General features: G+C 41.1%; 1 protein-coding gene across 1 annotated transcript in view; it reads right to left on the bottom strand.

The window, feature by feature from the left end:
• Positions 1-22,450, bottom strand: part of SLC9A9 (solute carrier family 9 member A9) — a 255,385-nt gene that overhangs the window by 101,092 nt on the left and 131,843 nt on the right. Inside the window, exons 10-12 of the mRNA XM_081008377.1 lie at positions 8,046-8,159; positions 6,090-6,201; positions 1,020-1,173 (exon numbers count right to left, since the gene is read on the bottom strand). Coding sequence (XP_080864503.1) covers positions 1,020-1,173; positions 6,090-6,201; positions 8,046-8,159 — 380 coding nt within the window. The remainder of the gene's footprint in view (positions 1-1,019; positions 1,174-6,089; positions 6,202-8,045; positions 8,160-22,450) is intronic.

Here is a 22,450-nt window from a genome sequence, read left to right as displayed (position 1 = left end):
TTCCCAGTAGTGATGTATGGAAGTGAGAGCTGGACCATAAAGAAGGCTGTTTGCTGAAGAATTGATGCTTTTGAATTATGGTGCTGGAGGAGACTCTTGAGGGTCCCATGAACTGCAAGAAGATCAAACCTATTCATTCTGAAGGAAATCAGCCCTGAGTGCTCACTGGAAGGACAGATCCTGAAGCTGAGACTCCAATACTTTGGCCACCTCATGAGAAGAGAAGACTCCCTGATGTTGGGAAAGATGGAGGGCACAAGGAGAAGGGGACGACAGAGGATGAGATGGTTGGATAGTGTTCTCGAAGCTACCACCATGAGTTTGTGTAAACTGCGGGAGGCAGTGGAAGACAGGAGTGCCTGGCGTGCTCTGGTCCATGGGGTCACGAAGAGTCGGACACGACTAAACGACTAAACAACAACAACAACACCTTTACCACTACGCATGTTGACATCTAGAGTGGGGATGTTATTTGCTGGTCTGCTTCAGACAACAAAATATATTGGACTAGCTCTGTATAAGGTAGTACAGCTGACCAGACCAGACCAGTGGCTTTTGGAAACAGCAAGGATCAGCTTTTGGAGAGAGTGGGGATCAGCACAGATCCAACAAGTTATTTAGTCAAGAGCAAAATCTGGAACAACAACTACATATAGCTGAATAGCAGCTGCTGTTTGAGCAGCAATATCTACAAGAATATTTCTTAGTGAAATATTTTAACCTCCTAGCATAACTCCCCTAAGAAATCACTCCAGGAAAGCAAACCACAAGGGAAAACAGATGCTAAAAATCTGAATTGTGCTTGGGACCATTATGGGATGTCAAGAACCTGCTTCACCTCATCCACCAATGTCTACATCCTGGTTTTTAAGCTCCCTGTAACCTTCATAGTCGTCTTCTGCATTTCAGTTATGAAGCACAATGATGAATAATATGACTACAAAGATGCAACAAGTGTAGTGACTAAGCAAAGCCACATATGACATTGCAACGTAACATTACGAATTGATAACGCTAACCTGATTTGGAGCCATGCAAGCATTGGTGTGGTGCCTCCTCCAAACACCCAGACTGTGAAGAACACAATTAGTAAGGTGGTTGTCAACATCATTTGCTTAGGCTGAGAGTCGGTGTCCCGGATAGCCAGTGCAAATGCAATTGCACCACGTAAACCTTCAGAAGACAGGGGGTGGGGGTGCACAGTAGGTGGGAGAGAAAGAAAAAAAATTATTTAATTGTATTCATAAAATTTATATACCACTTGATTGTACAAAAAAGCCCAACAACCTCAAAGCAGTTTACAAAAAGAATAAAACAACCAGTGAAGAAACCGCTGAAAACAACTATTTGAAACATTCAAAATTCAACCCCCTCCCTTCCAGGCCTGCTGTATGATAAGCTGAAAACCGTATTAAAATACGTGTCAACATTCTGCATGTCTGGATAGGCTTGCCTAAACAAAAATGTGTGTAGCAAGTGCTGAAAAGGGTACAGGGAGGGCATCAGCATTATGTCCAAAGTGTGGGTGCTACAACAATAAAAGATCAATTTCTTACCAATGTGGGATATTATGTGGTACCCATACCAGTGCTTAACTCTGGACTAGGGATGAATGAGGAATTTGCTTTAGTCTGCATTTAAAGGAGAACATTCCTAATTTGCTCTTCCGGAAATAATGTGTCAAGGGTGAAGAATCTTTGACTCTCCAGATCTTGTCGGACTACAACTCCCATCATGCCTGATGATTCACAATGCTATCTGAGGCAGATTGGAGTTGGGAGCCCAACAACATCTGGAAGGTCACTGATTCCTTGCAATATGTGAACTGAAACACAGCATCCTTTGAAAATTGCACTTTGAATTTTGCAGTGTGGTCCTTCAGCCAAGACACACCTATATACCTTATGGGAATTCCCCAGAGATGGGTGACCAAACATGTGTGAAGCAAAGTATCTTGAAAAGTGGCCTTGAAAGCCCACTTGAACAAAGGCCTGTCACATCTCTTCTAAAAACATGCTCAAAAATCTGCATGATGTTTTATTATCTGTTTATTCAGCTGCCTTGTAGAGTGCCTTTTTGTCAAAGAAAGAGGCTCCTCTGAAATGCGAATGCCATGTGGATTTATTATTGGAATGCTCAGAGCACAATATTCTGGGAACAAAAGCACAGCTCTTGAATGTGGAAAGGCAAGGGCCTGGTTTCACGCTTCCATTTTAGAAATCTATGATTGTGGCTCTTTGGGGAGGAAGAGGAAACAGTGCCAAAACCCATTTTCTTTTTAGATGTTTGTGTTTCTGCATAGGGAGAATCACATTTCATTTATGCGCTGCTGTTTAACTCGTACGCAATAAACTTTACAACATTTTAGGGGCGGGGGGAATCTATTCCGCTTCAGCAGAAACATGCATAAAAACAAATATCACAATGTCAGGAAGTCATGTTTTTGGCATTTTTCTCATGGCAGGTAGAATCTTATTTATCTCCCAAACGATAATTCCTTTGGACTGCCCTCCCCCTTCAGTTGAATTCACTTCCAAGGGACAGTGCTGAAGTTTCAGGGCTGGTGTCTGGGCTTGGCAATATCAGGCATCTACTAAGTTCAAAAGCACCTCAAAGTGCAAGTAGATAAATAGGTACCACTCTGGCGGGAAGGTAAACAGCGTTTCTGTGTGCTGCTCTGGTTTGCCAGAAGCAGCTTGGTCATGCTGGCCACATGACCTGGAAAAACTGTCTGCGGACAAACGCCGGCTCCCTTGGCCAGTAAAGCGAGATGAGCGTCGCAACCCCAGAGTTGTCCGCGACTGGACCTAATGGTCAGGGGTCCCTTCACACTTTACCTTTACTAAGGTCCACAACCCACTGTCAACCCCTTGGAATTTCCTGGTCTTGCTGCTCCTCCTTGTGCTTGCTGCCCTCCCTAAGCATGGAAGCAGTGTCAAGAGTGAGGAGAGGGAATATCTTTGGCTTGCCTTGTGCTTTCCCTCTGGGTCAGGGGGTGAGGAACCTCAGGCCTAGGCCTCTTTATTTGGTCCTTGGGACTCTCCCCAAACCACACCTCCTCCCAGAGGCCACACCCTCCTTGAGTGCTTTTGCCTAGCTGGAATTTGCCCTTGAACTGTGATAATGACTCTTGTCTGGAAGGAGGATGGAAATATGTGTGGTGTGTGCAGAAACCTTCAACTTTTGCTGGACTATATAACCCACCATACAAAGTCAAGAGTCATCCTTGTTAAACAGCAACCGCTCAACGAGCAATCATTCGCCATTGCAATGCAATGAGTAATTTTCCAGAAGGATTTTAAACGTTTGGTTTTTAAACTATAAGGTGGAGCTGCTTTTGCAATGTTATAACTAAGGCAAAGTTATGCACCTACTGAGACCAAATAAAACAGCAGAAAGATAATAATGGGGGAGAGCCAGATCCATGCATCAAAAGTTCCCCATAGGGTGGTAATAAGTATGTTAAGCATGAGCCAAATGGTATGCCACATTTACAAAAGCACCCCCTCCTCAGGCCTGGGCACATTAAAAAAATAACAGTGTTTTGCACATGTAAAAGGCTTTTTAGCATGCCTACATCATTGTTTTCTGTGGGGGATACACCGTAAATTGTGAAGCCCACGTAATGAGCAAGTTCTTTAAATTAAATAGGTAATTCAAGCAAGATGCGAGGAACATTTTACAGATATTTATGAATTTTATTTAAGCCTCCCATCACTCCAGTGAAGAGGAGAAGTATGTTAGATTTGTTTCTCCAACCAATAAAATGCAGCTGCACCTAGAAAATCATAAGGTTGCCTCTGAATTGTGCTGAATAATACTGAGAGTGCCCATCTGGGGCAGGAAACGAAACTGCTTTATCCAAATGAATTTCCAAGAGCTCTTAGGGTGCAATAATAATTTAAATTAAAATCTTTCCATAAAAAGGGATTTACAATCCTGTTTTTATAAACATGACACGTAATTTGCACTCACGTGCACTCATTCTGGGGCTTTAAATCACCAAGAAAATTTCAGAGAAACATTGCTTTAGATTCTGTTTGTGCCTTGTGCTCCCAACTATGCCAGCTTGCTGAATAATTGCAAAGTACTTTGCATATTAAGACGCAAGGATTTGTCTATTTCTGTATAGGTAGATCGTAATGAAGTCATGAAGCTCACTGAGTGACCTTGGGCCATTCACCATCTCTCAGCCTATCTCTCTGGATAATTCCCACTTTTCTTTTTGGTTTGGCTCAAGCGCTTCACCTTGCAGTGACAACCAACATGAAGTGGTGGAATGGGCACATGCCTCTCCCAGTTATTTCATTTATTTATCGTGGGAATTTTTTTGCCTTACAAAATAAAGCAAGCATCAATTAAATATTATAGCCACAAAGGCTGTAGTGCTAAAACAAGTAGCATAAATCAGAAAATTGAGCTAAAACAATTTAATGTTTGCAAAAAGTCTGGGGAAAGAAGAAGTTCCTTTTCTGGAATGACACAACATAGGAGCAACAAAAGTCTATTTAGAGATAGAAGTCCAAAGAAAGATGAAAGTCATGTGCAAAATCAGTGCTCCAGGTTGGGTGGCCATGTATTCTACTTTACAGTCCTCTGTTGGAAGAAGTGTCTGATCCAAGTTCAGTCTAAAAATCAAGAACCACAAGAACAGAAGTATAGTGTCCAGATTAAGGGAAGTAATAGTACCACTCTATTCTGCCTTGGTCAAACCACACCTGGAATACTGTGTGCAATTCTGAGTGCCACAATTTAAGAAGGATGTTGACAAGGTGGAAGGTGTGCAGAGGAGGGAACCCAAGATGATCAAGGGTCTGGAGACCAAGACTTATGAGGAATGGTTGAGGGAGCCGGGTATGTTTAGCCTGGAAAAGAGGAGACTGAGAGGTGATATGATAGCCATCTTCAAATATCTTAAGGGCTGTCACATCAAAGAGGGAGCATGCTTTCTTTCTTCTGCTCTGGAGGGTAGGACTCGAACCAATGGCTTCAAGTTACAAGAAAGGAGATTCCGAACACTCAGAAAAGCTTTCTGACAGTAAGAACTGTTCGGCAGTAGAACAGAGAGGTGGTGGACTCTCCTTTCTTGGAGGTTTTTAAACAGAGGTTGGATGGTCATCTGTCATGGATGCTTTAGTTGAGATTCCTGCATTGCAGGAGGTTGGACTAGATGACCCTTTGGTCCCTTCCAACTCTATGATTCTAAGAAAGGAGAGCAGCCGTCAGCCTTGAAGTTAAAGTTGCCCATCAACACTTAGCACCTGGAATAAAGACTGAGCAGGCACACTGTTTACCTGGTTACAGACTTCCCCATCGGGGTGAGATGTACCGTATTGCAACTTAAATTACAGCAATCATTTTTCAATTTGCGCCTATACATACAAATTATCACAATTAATCTTTAAAATACATAATAAAATGCTATTTTTAAGGAAATGAAATGAAATTAGCTTATGCATTTTTTAGTGCAAATCCATGTCCTTTGTCCTCCTTTTGGGCAATGCCCACCATAGCCATTAAAGAAAATGGTGGTGATTCATCCAGCAATGATATATATTAAGGTAATGAATTCGGTGCTCACATTATGTATTAGGTTATCATGTTGTGGAGAAGGGAGATATGCATGCTCATATCTGCACCACTTGAAGCCTCCACCCACTCAGGAGATGTCTTAAACTGGCCACTGTCCCACCAAAGGAAGCATGGTGCTTGCATCAATCAACTTCCAAGATGAAGGAGTCCTCTCCAAATAGGACAGGGGAGAGGCTGCCATTTAGCAGTATGTTTATGCTGTGTTAGTTTCATTTCCCCAGCTAAGCTGCTGCTTTCAAGTCCACTTCATAAACTTTCATAATGGGCAGGCTGCACCTTGGTAATTAAAATGATTAAAATCATTATTGTATATCATCAGAGGACAGAGGCAAGGCTTTCTGAAGTGATGATAAATCTTTCCAGTCAGTGTGGATCACAGAGCAGCTCCCTTGCCTTTGTCTAGTAAACCATCCCTCCCACCCCTTTTCCTTGGAAGAAAATTGCATCCTTCCATGCTCATTTCTCTTCTCAGCAAGCGGCAGAAGCCATTGACTCACCTGAGAACATCATCATATGTTGGAAATTCCTGGGAATCTTTTGTTTTCGGCCCAAGTTGAGAATGAAAGAAATTGGGTATATATTACAGGCTCTTGCTATGAAAATTGCCACCTACATCATGGGGAGTGAGAAGTTAAGGAAAATAAGGTGGAAAATGACAAAACTAGATGAAGATGTGCCCAGTGCATGATCTAAAACAAACAGAAGAATCATCACTTTATGAGACTGTGGTGCAGGAACAGAATGAATATTTTCATAGCTTACTCAGAACTGCTTCTTTTCCCAGGGTTTTTCCTGTCTTCCCTTGAACATCTCTTTCACCCTCCTCCCCATTTCAACTACTCTAAATTCATGTTCCATCTTTGTCAAAGACAACAGCAATCTCTCTAAGAAACCCTTCGCTTGCTATAAATTGTTCAGGCGCCAACAGTATTATTTCCTCAAACAGTAATTCAGGAAGGATAAATGTACTTTGAGACATGATTACTGTCTCATTTCCTCACAATTCATATTGTATCTGTCTAGGATTCTCCACGCCGGCGTCTGCCCCCCACCTTCCAATTATTTTTGTAGGGTTCAGAAAATTGTGTTGGTTTTCTCATTATCCCTCTGTGCATCTAATGCCAAAGTTGCTTTAATAGCAATTTTAGATGAAATAAGGACATTTTACAGAAAAGAATAGAAAAAGCAAAATTACATCTCTTAACTGTACACAGATACCCTGCTGGAAGGAGATTTCTTCTAAGATCTCACCCTATGTATCAGGGGTCTTCTTCACCACACTGAAAACTTTAGCTGTACAATAGACACAAGCGGAAGAGAGCAACCCTGTGGCAAACTTTAGAAGCAGTATCTTGGTGGAGATTTGAGAAGCATATAGATGGTGAACCTGTGGTCTACCAGATGATGTTGGACTCCTGTCATCCCCAGATAGCATAACTATTGGTCTGGAAAGATGGGAGCTAGTTCAGCAATACCTTCATCTCTGATTTAGGTCAAAATACAGTAGCTCCACCTGTTAATTGTACATTCAGTGAGTTGGTCCATGTGGACACTGTGACAAATGTATGTGTGTGTATTAAGAAGTTTGTGTTGGTTGCTTATAAATGTTGTTTTTAAAAAATGTGTTTTAGCAAATGTCAGTGCTCTTCATCAGTGGCTGCTTGTCATGTTGGCTGGATGCTACCTCCATGGTCAGGGTCAATATGGCTCTGAATGCCAGCTGTAGGATAGTCACAATGGGAGAGCGCTAGTAAGCTCATCTCCTGCTTGTTGGCTTCTCAAGAAGCATCTGACTGGTGACTGTGGGGTAACAGTATGCTGGGCTAGATATGGCTTTTCTCTGATACAGCAAAGCTCTTTCCCATATGCTCTTATAATCTCAGTACAGGTGGGCAAGCATTCCTGAAAAACAGCACTAGACTGCTTTTTCATTTTATGTAGAACATCAGTAAGGGACAAAAGACCTGGCCATGTGTATTGGTGTGACCTAAAACATTCCATGCTTGGGAGCAATATACAGGGGCTCTGTGGTACCAGCGCAGGGGGATGAGATTCATTGCTGGACATCTTCATGCAGAAAGGGTTCCCTGAAGCCCTGAAGTTTGAAAACCATCTGCAGGATGAAACATCAAACACATTACACAGGGGAAAGTGTAACAATATATGTTTTGAGGCTGCGATTCAGTTGCGCATAAAGAACTGAATAAAATTATTACTAATTCAGGTTCTGGGTCCAATTAAAAATACGGAACAGATTTTCTGGAGAGAGACTGATTTTGGCCACCCCAAGTGTTCTTGGACATAGAAAATAGTTACAATATTCTTTCTTTCTTTTTTTACATACGGACAAAGATATCTGCATTCTGGCTTATATCAACAATTATGGGATTAACTGCACACCATACATTGAGTTTTCCATACCATATATTTGCTGGTACCTAAAAAAAGGATACAAATGCTCCAAATATAAACAGTGCATTGAAGATGTGATTTTGGAATGTGAACAATGCTAATCCCATATAACAGAAGATAACATTCTCAGCCAAAAAGTTCATGAACTCGAACAACTGAAATGAGAAAGGGGGAAAAAACCCACCCCATTATCATCTGGGTTTGCCGTTTGGGAATGGATTTTCATGAAATGATCCACAAAACATCTAGTACATAGATTTTTTAAAACATTTAATCTCAGTACTGAAGGTTGCAAGCAATGGTCTCAGTGAATGTGGAATAAAACAAAACAAAACAGTAGTAGACATAGACATAGACATAGCCAGGGGTAGTTGCTTTGAGCTTATAATTTAGGAGTTAGGGAAAACAATGCTCCCTGTGCACCACCTTTATCTGTTCCATAGGAACCAATTCCTAAGGGCCAAAGGGTCTTTGGCACCCCTCAATAAAATATTTGAGAGGCCAGGCCCCCCCAAAGTTGATGGGCATTGCCATTCAAATGATGTGTGTGCACTGTGTCGTGTGATTGATTATGTGGGCTAGGGCCTACCCAGGGCTAAGCACTAGGGGTGTGGGTCACCCGGGTGCCGGGCTCTCAAAGGCACCAGGCTGAGAGTCTGGGACCCAAGAGTTGAGTCTGGGGAAGAGCCCGCCTGTCAGTCAGTGTGACACGGCGGGCTCTTCTGCTGCAGGTGGTTCTGCGCCGCGAGTTCGGGGGCGACCAAGCCATCTTGGTCTGCCCCTTCCAATATTTTATTCAAGTTAGCACCCCTGGTTCCAGGGTTTTCTGAAGCAAATATGTGGGGCACACAGGGGGAATGTGGGAAGAGGAGGAGGCAGGGAAGTTTGGTTGTACAGCTAAAACTCTTGTACAAGTGGAACTGTTTAGCTGGATACCACTCATAGTTTCTGACAAGCTTGCCACACTTGCATTTTAGGGGCAACAAATGGTGCAGAGTGTCAATTTCTCTAAACAAAAATCAGGAACCTGTGCTACAGCCACCCTATTCTAATTTCTGCTTAATTTAAGAATGTAAATTTAACATTATTTTTTAAGTTTGACAACAATTTTACTGCAACAAGATATATACTTTCTTCCCTGTGGGAAGGAAGAAAACACAAATCAAGCAATGGCTTTTTCAAGGAAACTCAATAGTCAATTAGCTTAATAGATTATAGTATGGGGAATCTTTCGGTGGCTGCATGGCCTGATGCAATATCTTCAAATATCAGCAGAAATAAGCTAGAGAAAACTTTAAAAATAAAATAAAATGCATGGCATTGGTCCTTTCCCCAAATTTGCTCTTCTGGATTCATCTTTGTAAAAATCCCAGTTAAAGGGGCTTTTGTAGCTGAATGATCTTGTCCCTCCGATGGTTCCTCATTTTGCAAACTCTGTCGATGAGCATTCATAAATCACAGCATTAAAAGGGTTGCTATGGAGACATTTCGCTTTACATTTTCAATGGGGCTTATGTGCTTTTTTAAATCAGTGAAGGATGACAAAGGAAAAGGCAACAGATGTGAGAAATATTATTTCAGACAAAGACTGGAGGAAATGAATGGCATAAATGCTACACTTAGGTGCAAGAAAATCTTAACTGTGGTTGCAGACACATCAAAGATGCAGAGCTGAGCCGTTCAATAAATATGCTCACCCCAAACAGGAAGGGCAAGTTGAACAAGGAATTTGCTTGCTGTAGTATTAAAGATTTTGGACAGTACAAACTGTGAGTGAAGCCTAAGCTCAGATAACTGGTGGGCACCAGAAACGGGGCCTATTCAGTGCTGGCTCCATGCTGATGGAACTACCATCCTAGAAAGGTGCATATGGCTGCTATGCCAATAATTTTTAGACAGGCACTGAATATTAAAAAGAAAATGATGGACTACACTGAAATGGTGAATATAACTGGGAAAATCAGAAACCAGGAAGGGAGAAACTTTAGTAAGGAATGGGAAATGTTTTAGAAATTACCTAAACAACTGAAAACTTTGGCAGGATTTCAGTAACGGTTGCAATGTGCAGTGGTACCTCGGATTAAGTACTTAATTCGTTCCAGAGGTCTGTACTTAACCTGAAACTGTTCTTAACCTGAAGCACCACATTAGCTAATGGGGCCTCCTGCTGCTGCTGCGCCGCCGGAACACGATTTCTGTTCTCATCCTGAAGTAAAGTTCTTAACCTGAAGCACTATTTCTGGATTAGCAGAGTCTGTAACCTGAAGCGTATGTAACCTGAAGCGTATGTAACCCGAGGTCCCACTGTACAAAAAACTAGGGTAAAAATTGATTATTTTAAGAAAAATAGAGAAAATATATGATGCAGTTGAAAAAGATTGAAAATGGAAACCATGGAAAGGTGGAGGGAGGTCTAAGGATTCAGGGAATCCTAAATGTTGATGATTATGTCTAATGTTTGAATTTAAATGTGTAGTGTAAAACTGAATAAAATAGATTATAAAAATAAAATAAAAAGGAAGGCGTCTCTGTTGAAGTACAGTGGTACCTCGCAAGACGAATGCCTCGCAAGACAAAAAACTCGCTAGATGAAAGGGTTTTTTGTTTTTTGAGCTGCTTCGCAAGACGATTTTCCCTATGGGCTTGCTTCGCAAGACGGAAACGTCTTGCAAGTTTGTTTTTCTTAACACCGTTAATACAGTTGCGACTTGACTTCGAGGAGCAACTCATAGAACGCGGTGTGGTAGCCTTTTTTTGAGGTTTTTAAAGACTTTGGTGATTTTTGAAGCTTTTCCAAAACTTTCCCAACACCGTGCTTCGCAAGACGAAAAAAATCGCAAGACGACAAAACTCGCGGAATGATTTAATTTTGTCTTGCGAGGCACCACTGTAACGGTGATATGAATATGTACTTAAATTCATTCATTTATTTTATCTCCTTCAATCAGTCACAAGTGTTGAAGCTTTGGCCCTCATCACATCCACTGATGACCATGCGGGGGCCATTTCTTCATGGTCTGATTTCATATGGCTGTGGCATTTGAGTGAATATGATCATCATGGTGGCAGGGCTGATCTTAAGTTGCTTTCCAACCCAACTCTCAACTCTTCCCCTCAGGAAATGGGAAAGATCCATGCCACTGACTTTGATGGTTTCCTGGGAACTGTAGCTTGTTAAGGTCTCTCAGAGTTATCAGGAGATCCCTCACAGAGTTACAATTCCCAGCACCCTTAACAAACTGCAGTTTCCAGGATTCTATGGAGGAGGAGGGGAGTTTGGATTAATACAGGAGTCATCTAAATGTATGGTATAGATGTTACCATGTGCTGCAGCTGAGCGGCATTGTATATGGCTCCATAGGAAAGCAGCTCCTTATATGGCAGAGGGTTTGTGAGAATGGCTCTTTAGATTAATATGCTCCTGTAAGATGTCAAACAAGAAACACGGAAGCAGAAAAGGATGATTATAAGAGATTTAGGATGCACACCTACACTCATTGCCTGGAAATCTGTGCAAGGACATATACAAAAGCCACAGTACCTACAAACACAGCGAAAATCTATGCCTAATATAAATAATTCTCCTCTCATTATATTCCCCAAAGAGAAGCAATAGGACAAAATGATGATCCCTTTCCCCAAATCTCTGCTATCCCTGCCCCATATTTCCTTTCCCCACCTGTGCTGTGCATGATTTGTATACAGCAGACATTCTGAGGAGTTTCTATGGTGGAACACACACACCTCAGCATGGAAATGTGAATATTTCTGTTGGATACGTGAAGGTCATTAAAAGTCACAACCCACTGTAGTCACTGTTTTTCAATTTGGTGCAAAACTGATGGCATTTGAACATTGTGGTTTAATGAGCGCACAGTGATCAAAAGTGTATCACGAAGTCAAGGATTATTGATAAATCTATAACAAAGGAAGTTCTTTTGCCGGACTTTTAAATTAAATTGTAAGGGAACACAGAGCCCATCAGTACTGCTGGCATTTGAAACACTTTTATTACACGATTAATGCGTAATATGTTAATCACTTAACTGGTTTTCTCTATTTCAATTAGAGATTTAAGAAAAATCGCACACATGCGCACACACAAAGCAGGTTTTGCTTTTGAAGTCACAGCCTGAAATCTTTGATGCTTTGGGTACAAAAAGAAAAAGTCAGGAATAATGAATGCTGACCACGCAGTGGTGTTATGTTCTTCATTCTTAGGTTAAGCGGCTTAGAATGGGAGGAATCATGCATATAAGAAGATAAGTCCCTGGTTTATTTTTACTTCATATGGGGTGACAATTTTAAAGCCTGAGCTTATTTAGGGATTGCAGCCTGCCACACAGGATCATGGCACGTTATAGGATTCTGGAATGGCCTCTGGAGGAAGATAACCTTGCAAGGAAAAGCAGCAGCAACAAAAATAGGGTGATCTAGTGAATTACCCTTTGCTGTTTTAAATATATTTTTTTATTATCAGTTGGTTTCCACTAGCGCAATAATTTCTACTTGTGCAGTGGAACTTCTCCTCCCTCTCCTCTTCCTGTCCTCCCTCTCCTTCTTGGCTGAGCTGTAGTTCAGCATATCCTGCGACTTTGAGCAAGTGTCTGGCTGGTTCTTTGTGGCCTGTTTGCTTGTTGCAAGCAGGTGGCACAAAGACTCCAGCAAGGCCCAAGGGTGTAGCTGTGTATTCCCTTACAGATATTCCCAAAGTGAGTTGACCACAGTGAGCCTCCATGCGACCAAGTGGTGGAGGCCACATACAGAAAAGAAAAAAAAACCCCTGTGCTGCCATCTTCTCATGAACCTGAATCAGCCGCGAGTCAGATGCAAAACTGACGCCGGTCATGTAGCTATGTGGAATGTACTTAGCTGAGACCTGGGAGCAAAGAAAAATAGCTCTCAGAGGAAAGAAAGGCATAATTTGAAGCCAATTTTGTTGTTGTTGCGCCATGCGGCTGACAAAGAAACTTGGAGTGCTTTAATATGTAATTGGTCTCCCTGTGCTCACTGGGAAGAAGTAATGTCTTTGATGCAAACCAATTGTCCCCCAAGCCACAAAACACTAATATATTTACCTTTTTATTTTTGCATTGATGGAACAGGCTGCTGCTCATGTTTTAAACGCAAAGGGGAAAATCAATCTCCTTCTCAGCACCTCCCCCACAATGGCACCCTCTTGTGACTTGCCATCATAGCACTAACCTCTGGCAATCAATTCCATTTCTAAGGAGATGGAATACCATTCATTCATCTTCAATTTGCTGAGAGGAAAGCCTCTGTTCTGCCATACTAATTCTTGAAACAAGACCAGAAACTATTTTTGTTGCTTGCAAGCTTTTTTTGTATGTCTGGTCAGATATCCATTTAGACCGACCTGAAATATTAGAGCTTAATATTCGACACCATGACCCTGGAACGCAGGAAATTAATCTGTTTTCATAAGAATTTTGTGGCCCCACGACTTTGGAATTCACTGCCAGTTGACATCTGTAAAGCTACTACTGTTCATTTCTTTGGAAAGGCCTTGAAACCCAGGTACTTTCATTGGCTTATTCATGACTGATTATTTGTGCTGCTGTTGAGCTTCTTTGGGTTGATGGTCTTGGGGGGGGGGGATGTGTTTTATCTTTGGGCTGGGAATATATAGTTATTTTGGGTGGTTTTATTAATGTTTGCAGGTTTAAGGGAGGTTTGGTATTCTGTTCTGTTGTTTATGGTTGGAAATTGTATTCATATCTCTTGTAAACTATTCTGAATAAGTTTTACTCATATAGATGGAGTAATTCATTGATATATAGTCATATATATCTATATATCTATATATCTATATCTATATCTATATCTATATCTATATCTATATAGATATATAGATATAGATATATAGATATATCCTAAATCAGTGATTTACATCACACAGCTATGTTATGAATACAGTATTAAAATTTACAATATAAAATTTATTTACATTATTCACTTACGTAACGGGGGGGGGGGGGGAATCCCACCTCTCTCTTTTAACTTTTCTTTCTAGAGGCACGGGAGGTTAAAAACTGACTGCCACTTCTCACAAAGCCATTGGATGAGATGCTGTTATGTCACAGAATGTTCAGAAGCATTACTCCCAAGCATTATTATTTAGTCGAAGGCCATCAATTGTACAAAAATAAATAAATCACCCAGAACATGATAAAAACAAAACAGCACATCCAACTTTTCACATGACAACAATACTAATAAACAGCAGCACATTACAAAATGAGTGAAAGGCTGCCATTTATAACTGAACTCAATCATTACTTTAACCCAAAGATAGTAGTATAAATACTACTAGTAGTAATTCTAAGCTATTTCTAACCTATTGCTTCCCAGTGTTTTGAGGGAAGAACTGACCATGTGTTTTGTAACCAGAAGACAGCTGGTTTAATCCCTGACACCTTGGGCTAAAAGGATTTAGGTAGCATAGCTGGCAAGGCCAGTGGTGCTGCTCAGGGTGTGGTTGTGGGGTTCACCACATCTTTTTTCTGTTAAAAAAAATGCTTTTGGGAGAGTATGTGCACTGTTGCACAGGAGCAAAGCTCCAGGCTGTGTACACACCATACATTCAATGCTCATATTAAGCTCATTGAAAGCACATGGCTTCCCCCACAGAATCCTGGGTACTGTTGCTTACATTGCTCAGAGCTACCATAGCCAGCACCCTTAGCAAACGATAATTCCCAGGATTATTTGGCATAAGTCGTGTTCTTTAAATGTATGGTGTGTACGCTGCCTTAGCCATCTCTATTTCCTCAGAGCAGCAGCGCCCACAACTGTATGCTGACAACCTCGATAAAAAGGTGAGAAATAGACACCCCTGTGTCCCCTTTCCTGTTGCCTGATAAGAAAGGGTGAGGAGTAAGTGTATCCCCCTTCTTGTTCTTCTGTTTTCAGGAAAACAAGAAAGAAAAAAGGACATTGTTCATTCCACTGATTCCTACCAGGCTGTGGAAAGGGGACAAACAGGTTCCTTTGTCTTTCATTTCCCTCAAAAAACAGAAGCCTGGGAAGCAAGGTGATAGGAGCAATCAGGACAGTGCAATGGTTGTGGAGAGAAGAAAGTGCAAGGACCCCTCAGAGGCAGTGGTGTAGCGTAGGTTGTCAGCACCCGGGGCAAGGCGAGTAATTTGCACCCCCTAACCCGTGGAGCCAGGTAGGGGCAGAGAGCTGCGAGTGCGAGCGCGCCCCCCCAGATGTTGCGCCCGGTGCGGCCGGCCCCCCTGCACCCCCACGCTACGCCACTGCTCAGAGGGCACCTTGCTTAAGCCCCCCCTCAAATCTGGTAGCCCCACCAAACAAGACTTCTGCTGTTGCCAGTCTGAGTAGCCTGTGTTGCAATGATCTGACTCAGTATGTAGCAAGCTTGAAATTAACTAGGAATTAACTCTCACTGTCGCAGCACAACCTAGCATAGATACATCACCAGAAACTTCAGTCTGGTGTTGGCTAATAGAGATAAATGTTATTATTAACTTTTGTATGATTTTTATTAGAAACAGAAAACAGAAGCAATCAAATAAGGGGAATAGCTGATATATTATTTCTCACGCAACCCACCCAGTAAAGGAGGGGGACCTTTTAAAAATAATAAAAATAAAATAAATGCAGAATAATTCAGCAAGAAAAAAAGAGAAGGCTTGTGGTGTTTGCCCATTTCTTGTGATTATGTTCGGACAGGGGGATGGAAATGGTTAATGTAGATTGACCAATGAGAAAGCTCAGAGGCGGAGGCTACCTGATTTTGAGGCTCAGCCCAGGGGTTTTACCATTGGGAGATAGAGGAGCCAGAGTCAGACAGAGCCAGTGAGACGAACATAGTGGTTGTGACAGCTAGAGTGAGAGACAGGGATAGAACTGAGAGAGAAGAGTGTGACAGTGTGAGATAGTGCCACATCTAGTTAAGGGCGCGCATATGAGAAACCGTTCTGAATATATTTAAAACTTGTTTGTTCTTCAATAAACTTTAGTCTTCGTTGTTGACTTTGCAATCTGACTGAGACTCAGTATTTCACCAGAAGAAACCTGGCTGGTGGCAGCGGAATAATAAAGCAGTGGTGTACAGGTCAATAGTCCGTAAAACGACTGGGGGCTCTGTACGAAAGCCATAAGGCTGAATATGGAAAAAGAAGAAGGGGAAAAGGAAAGGAAACGGAGAGCAGTAAATGTTAGGATATTTCCGTTCCACCTTAAAAGGGAGCAGGCTTTGTGAGTCAGAGTCTGCGTATTTCCTGTTCACAGGATGTTTATGTTTCCTATTGCTTTCGTTTTCTCTCTCTGTGTCGTAGACACTAAAGCAGGCAGTCATGTTTTTCTGTGTTCTGATCAACGCTGAATAAACTTGTAAATAATGCTCTCCTGAGTGCAACTTTTGGCTGTGCATTATCTGCTGATAGAGTGTGCATGAGCTCTGGAATGTGGCAAGATATTTTCTAGAAACTCATGTCGCTGCGTGCCTACGGGAGGTCGATGGATCGTCCGGCAGACGGCTTGGGGGCCTTGATGGACTTTATCTCCCTGGCAGTATCCCAACAGTAAAGTGGAAGTGCAGGAAAAGAGAAAAGTAGGTGACAAAAGGAATCAATGCTCAGAAAGGCAGAGGAAATATTGTCATTTACATGTGCAGACGTCAGGGATGTCTCACTGATTATGATAAGACAGCATTTTAAACAATGCCTGTAAATGGGAAAGAAAACTCACATATGAAATGTTTAGCCATCGTGATGTGGACCTTGATTTGGAGAATCCAATCTTGTTTGGGTGGCATGGATAGGGTGGGGAGATGAACAACTGAACTACAGTGCCCCTTGTTGAGAAAGTTGTAGGGGGTGGGACTTACTCGTCTCTTGCCATTCAAAGTGACTCACCAGCAAAATGACTTGTCAATAAAGAGAACAGAAACATGTGCATGTGATGTGTCGGTCTGTCAGTGCATCATGATAGTAATGCACCAGGATGCATTGCATGATCTGTCTTTGTTTTTTTTATTGTTATTTTATTAATTAGGTTTATATACCACCCTTCATTATAAAATCTCAGGGCGGTTCACAGGGTGGAGTCATCACCTTGTATTTTTTACATGTTCCACTTATAGGTGATCTTTTATACGATCATCTCAGCAGGGAGGCTATTGGTGGCATGGAGAGGAATACAGGAAGCTTGAATTTATTGAATCATTCCTGTGCAGTTTTGGAAGAAAAGAAGAATATCATGAGAACATAAGAAGAGCCCTGATATACCTGTTTGTCTTGCTGTGTTGCGGGGGGGGGGGAGGGGGCAGAATAGCAAAGTTATTCTCATCTGAGGATGAGAAACAAAAGTATGCTTAAGAAAGCTGATTGATTCGTTCGGAAACAAATATTCCACTTCAGACTTTCTACATTTCTGGGCCTCGTTAGCAACTTGCACTTTGAATCTTGCCTTGTGACCATTAAGAAATTTAGAAGCGTGATATTATAACATGCTTCTCATTTTAAAAGTAGATGCTGTATAGCATTTGGAGAGAAAAAATGAAGCAGAATCGCTTAAAACAATTCATTTAAGAATCACAGTGCGACAAGAGTCTCAATTCTAGACAAAACTGCTTCCAATTTGCAAGATCCTCTCAAGCGGCACTTAACAAGATTTCCCTTCACACTGTTACCTTTTAATGATATTTCTTTATGAAATGAGAAAGGTCTTTGGTGTTATGTGTGCTCAGGAGAACATGCCTCAAAAAAATGTCAACACACCAAATAACAAACAATGCAAATCCCTCTTTAAGAGTTCACCTAAGCTATTATACATACCCGGTTCTGCTCACAAGCAATTATGAGCAAATGTTGGCAGTAAAAGGATATGGTATCTGGCAGCACCATCTCCAGACACTGCAAATGATGCAGGATTGCGTGTAGGAGTTCTAAGCAGCTGCCATTGAAAATAATGGAAGTTGTGCAGCAGGAGTGATTAATTGATTGCATCCATCACTGATAAAAGACTCATAATTAAAACATGGCTAAATGATTTGCTAAACCATTTCTTTACACTTGGTGGTCACAAAATATTGCACTCTCTCCTATGATATGAAAAAAAGATACTGCAGCTTGGAAATTAATGGTACTATCCTGTTGCTCATTGATATTCTGATGCTGGAAGGTGATTGTGTTTTATATGAAGAATCATTCAAGTGCAAAGTGTATCACTTTACAAACATTTTCAAATGAGATATGCTTCTGAAAACACAGCCCAGGACTAGTTGCCAGCCTCCTCCTACCTTGCCAGTTATAGAAAGGTTGTTTCACAAAACATTTTGAGGGGAGGACAATGTGCGTTGCAATGGAACATGCTTTCCTGACATTTCTGCTGTCAAAGGAAGTTTAGAGGTGGGTGGTGGGAGGAACCGATGACACAAATTCAAAAGTAAAATGAGATGGCTTGTTTTTACATGTTATTTGTGAAATTTAGCAAGGTTTCATCATACCTCTTCTCATTTCCTGCATAATGAGCCCATATGGCAATCTTTTATTGAAAATAAGATGCTGCTGCCAAACGCACAGTGTGGAGCTGGCCTTGGAGAAAGTCTGGAAACTTCCAAGTGGTTCTAAACTTACTTCCTCTAAAGATCTGCCTTTTTGTACCCCCCCGAAGAACCGTCTACATTATTTATAGCAAGTGAGATCGGAAAATATAAACTGTGTGGAAATAATAATACTAACTAAAGCCTTTGTTCTTTGAAATACCGTATTTGGAAGAAGATAAAAGACTCTCCTGTGACGCACTATTTAATTGGGATCCGCCATTATGGAATAGACTGAGTTGTATAGATAAATAGTCATAGGGGGAGGTGAGCTCTTAATTTGTTATTATATCTGTATTTCAAGTCCGATTAGGCAAACCTCCTCTGGAAAGACTAATGTTTGATGCAACCTGTCTGAGAAAATTAATGAGCAAACGCTTAGATTTTATTTCATCGGAACTGAGAGAAGATGGCGTCTGCCACAAGAGAAAGACTTTTGGATTGATTCGGCATAAACACCAGCATGTGAGGACATACTGCTAATAAAAGACTTACCAGATGCAAAAAATAAAAATAAAAAAGGAGAGTCACACAAATTTCACACAGAAGTATATTATTGTTTACTCCAACTCGCCTGTGGAAATAATTCAGAGGCTGTGAAAGAAAGAAGGATAACAACAGGAGGACTCAAAGAAGGAACTTTTGGAAACGCAAGGCAGTAGAAACATAAGATGATTGGACCCCACTTAAATTGAAGCAGGGGAAGCCCCAACAAAAAATTATAATTTGGCAAAATATTTGGACTTTATGATACGTATTTGTATAATCTGGAATATTTAATGTGATTTGATTGGATTGTTAAAATGGAAAACTTAATAAAAAATATTATAAAGATCTGCCTTTTTGTGATAAGAAGCATAGTATGGAAACACACTGGGAAGTATCGGCTAACATCTGTTTGGCACAATGTTGTCTAACCTCCCCACAAACAAATCAGGACGAATGTTCAATAAATCATGGATGTTGTCTAACCTCACGTCACTGCAAACAAGTCAGGTTGAATGATCAGGAAGCAGGTAAATTGGAAGTGCCCCAGGTGAGGACACAAAGCACAGTTGGTGAGGACAAAAGTGGGCAGCTTTTCAGTTGTGTTGCCCAAACTATGGAATAGTCTCCTCAAAGAGATGTTTGACCTCCCTTTTTGCCCACTTTTAAGCAGCCTTTTAAGACTATTATATTCCAGCAGGCATTCTCTGTGTCAGAGCTAATGATGTTCTCTCAGTCTGCAGTGGCAGATATGATTCTTATGACGCTGTTTTGCCTTCTCTGATGTTTCTTTGTTTTCTTGATGGGTTGTTTTTGATTTTGTTGCAATTTATATGTTTATTTGCAAGCTGCATTGAGTTTAATTTTTATCTCAGAAAGGCATGGTATAAATGCCAAAATAAGTTGGTGAAAATAAAATCAAATAAACAGTGCTGGTCCTTCTTGAATTTCCCTCCTCCTGCTTTGTTGCCGCTACTGCCTCCACTAACAAACTGAGCATTTATGTAATCCAAGGCAATTTATTTTGATAGCCTGGACTAAGTGGGGTAAAGCAGCCATTAGAAGACTTCACCATACATTATACTACCTGTTGACTATGTCATCACAAAAGCATCAACAATACTGTTTTGTAGTGACAGGTTGAAGCAGTACTGCGTTATGGAGGAATGCTCCTAGGCCTATGCTCATTCAATCTGGATTCATAATGGATTGAATATGGGATCCCAAATTACTTTTGGAATCAGCCTTCAGGATCCTAGTAGTTTAACTATGTGCTGTGTGAAGAAGGCAGCCTTTTGTCTATCCTGATTCTCCTGTCATTAAGTTTCAATAACCCTAGGTTTCATAATCAGGAGTGGGGGGACTCTCTCTGTTCACTTTCTCTGAACTATACACAGTATTCCAAGTGTGGCTACACCATAGATTTGTACAAAGGCATTGCAATACTGAAAGTTTTATTTTTGAACCCCTTGCTAATTACATGAGATTCACCTTTTTCACAGCTGCTGCATGTTGGGTTTTCATGTATCTGATCAGGTAAACTACTGCACTTAGGAAACATATGCCATCACAATCTACATACCAGGGAAATCTTCTACGTAAGCCAGCCTAAAATGAACCTAGGCAAGAGTTTCCCCAGTGGACTGTATCAAAATGTGTCAAATGCCAAAGGAAGGATAATTTTGCCGACTTCTCCTTGTGACCTGGAAGTCTCCCCCCTCCCTATTTTGCCATCACACATCTTGCTAATTCAAATTTCCCTCAGATCCTTCATGATAGATGAAAGAAAATCCAATAAAACCAGGTCAGTTATATCTGTATTCATTCAGATTACATTTGTAATGATAAGAGCCCAATTAAACAGCAGAGTGCTATTCAGTCACATTAGCTACAGCAGCATGAACAGTACTTGGCACATTACTGCAGCAATTGCGTTATCAAAGGGAACCACAGACAGAGGAAATAAGTTGTTTTATGGACTTATTACCTATTAAATTGGACAATTGGAGGGGATTGGCATGTCGTTTCCTTCCTGACAGCATCTGCATTCACATTTTCCCACTGCCTTCTGAACTTATAATACTGTACATGGTGGAACAATTCCTATGCTGATTCCCTCCTCTCCTCCTGCGTCATGTTCAAGATCATGTGTCATGTAAAAGGTTAACTCACCTCTGATCTTGGAGCTCAGCAGGTGAGTGCCTTCTGTAAATTCCATCTTATCAGGAGGTTTATTCCAGAGATTATAGGAATCTAGTTTATATCTGGATGCCTATCCTTGGGCATTCCCTTGAATTACATAATAGAGCATTCCTCTTCCAACAAGGATTTTATGCAGAGATCTTTATCCAATTCTGAATCTGTACAAGAACTATGGTGGTGAGAGGATCAAGAAAGCCCATAGGGCAGGAACTTTGCCCATTACCAAAAAAGAGGAAATGTTTCACCAAAAAGAAGGACGAAAGAGGACACCGATTTGCATAAAACATATAGGTCATAGATGCATATTTAGAAATAATTTCCCTAATTTAAATAGAAATGCATCTCATCATAGTGGGGAAGACTGATCTGGTAAGCTTTGCGTTTGTTCAGTCTGTTGTACAAATGTTAACTGTTGATATGTTCCTTCAGGACCCCTGAGGTCTCCCTTCTTAAGCTTCTTTGCCCTCAAACTTGACTTATTTACTTATTTTATTTAACAAGATTGATTTACCACTTAACTGGGACAATCTTTCAAACAGAGGAGAGTTCTCTTTAAAGTAGAATGAACATTCAACCTACACGTACAAAAGGCTCTGTGCTCCCATGTTCACTGAAATTGTTCACTGAAATTCAGCTAGGTAGCCGTGTTGGTCTGATGCAGTCGAAATATTTTTTTTTTTTTTTAATGCTCACTGAAATAATGCATTATTTGCACTGAAATAATACATTATGTCATCTATTATTTCAGGAAGCAATGCAGATTTTAGTAGTTGACTAGTCTCAAAATCTGCCCCCATTCTGCTTTGGGAGGAATTTAGCAGCAATCTGAATGAACATAATTCACCACCATAATTCATTGTGCACTAAATACATAGTTCCTGTATATTCAAGCCTGCACAAAACATTTTGCTGCCTGAGGCTGACAAGATACGACCCTGCCCCTATTGCATGTAGAGATGCTGACAGGACTGGCAGTTGAATCTTACTTCAGCTCTGGGAACAGGATAGTATCCTCCACCACACCTGAGGCAACTGGTTAGATTAGGGCACCCTGAACAGGCCATGAGTCAACAGAGCAGAATGGTTGGCAGGGTGCAGTCAAGCAAAACAGCAGCTGCACCACAGAATCTGCCACCTGAGCCAGTCATCTCAGTCTGCCTAATGGTA

The sequence above is a fragment of the Podarcis pityusensis genome (genome assembly GCF_964106645.2).
Source record: "Podarcis pityusensis genome assembly, chromosome: 5".
NCBI lineage: Eukaryota > Metazoa > Chordata > Lepidosauria > Squamata > Lacertidae > Podarcis > Podarcis pityusensis.
This window is presented reverse-complemented; position numbering and strand designations above follow the sequence as displayed.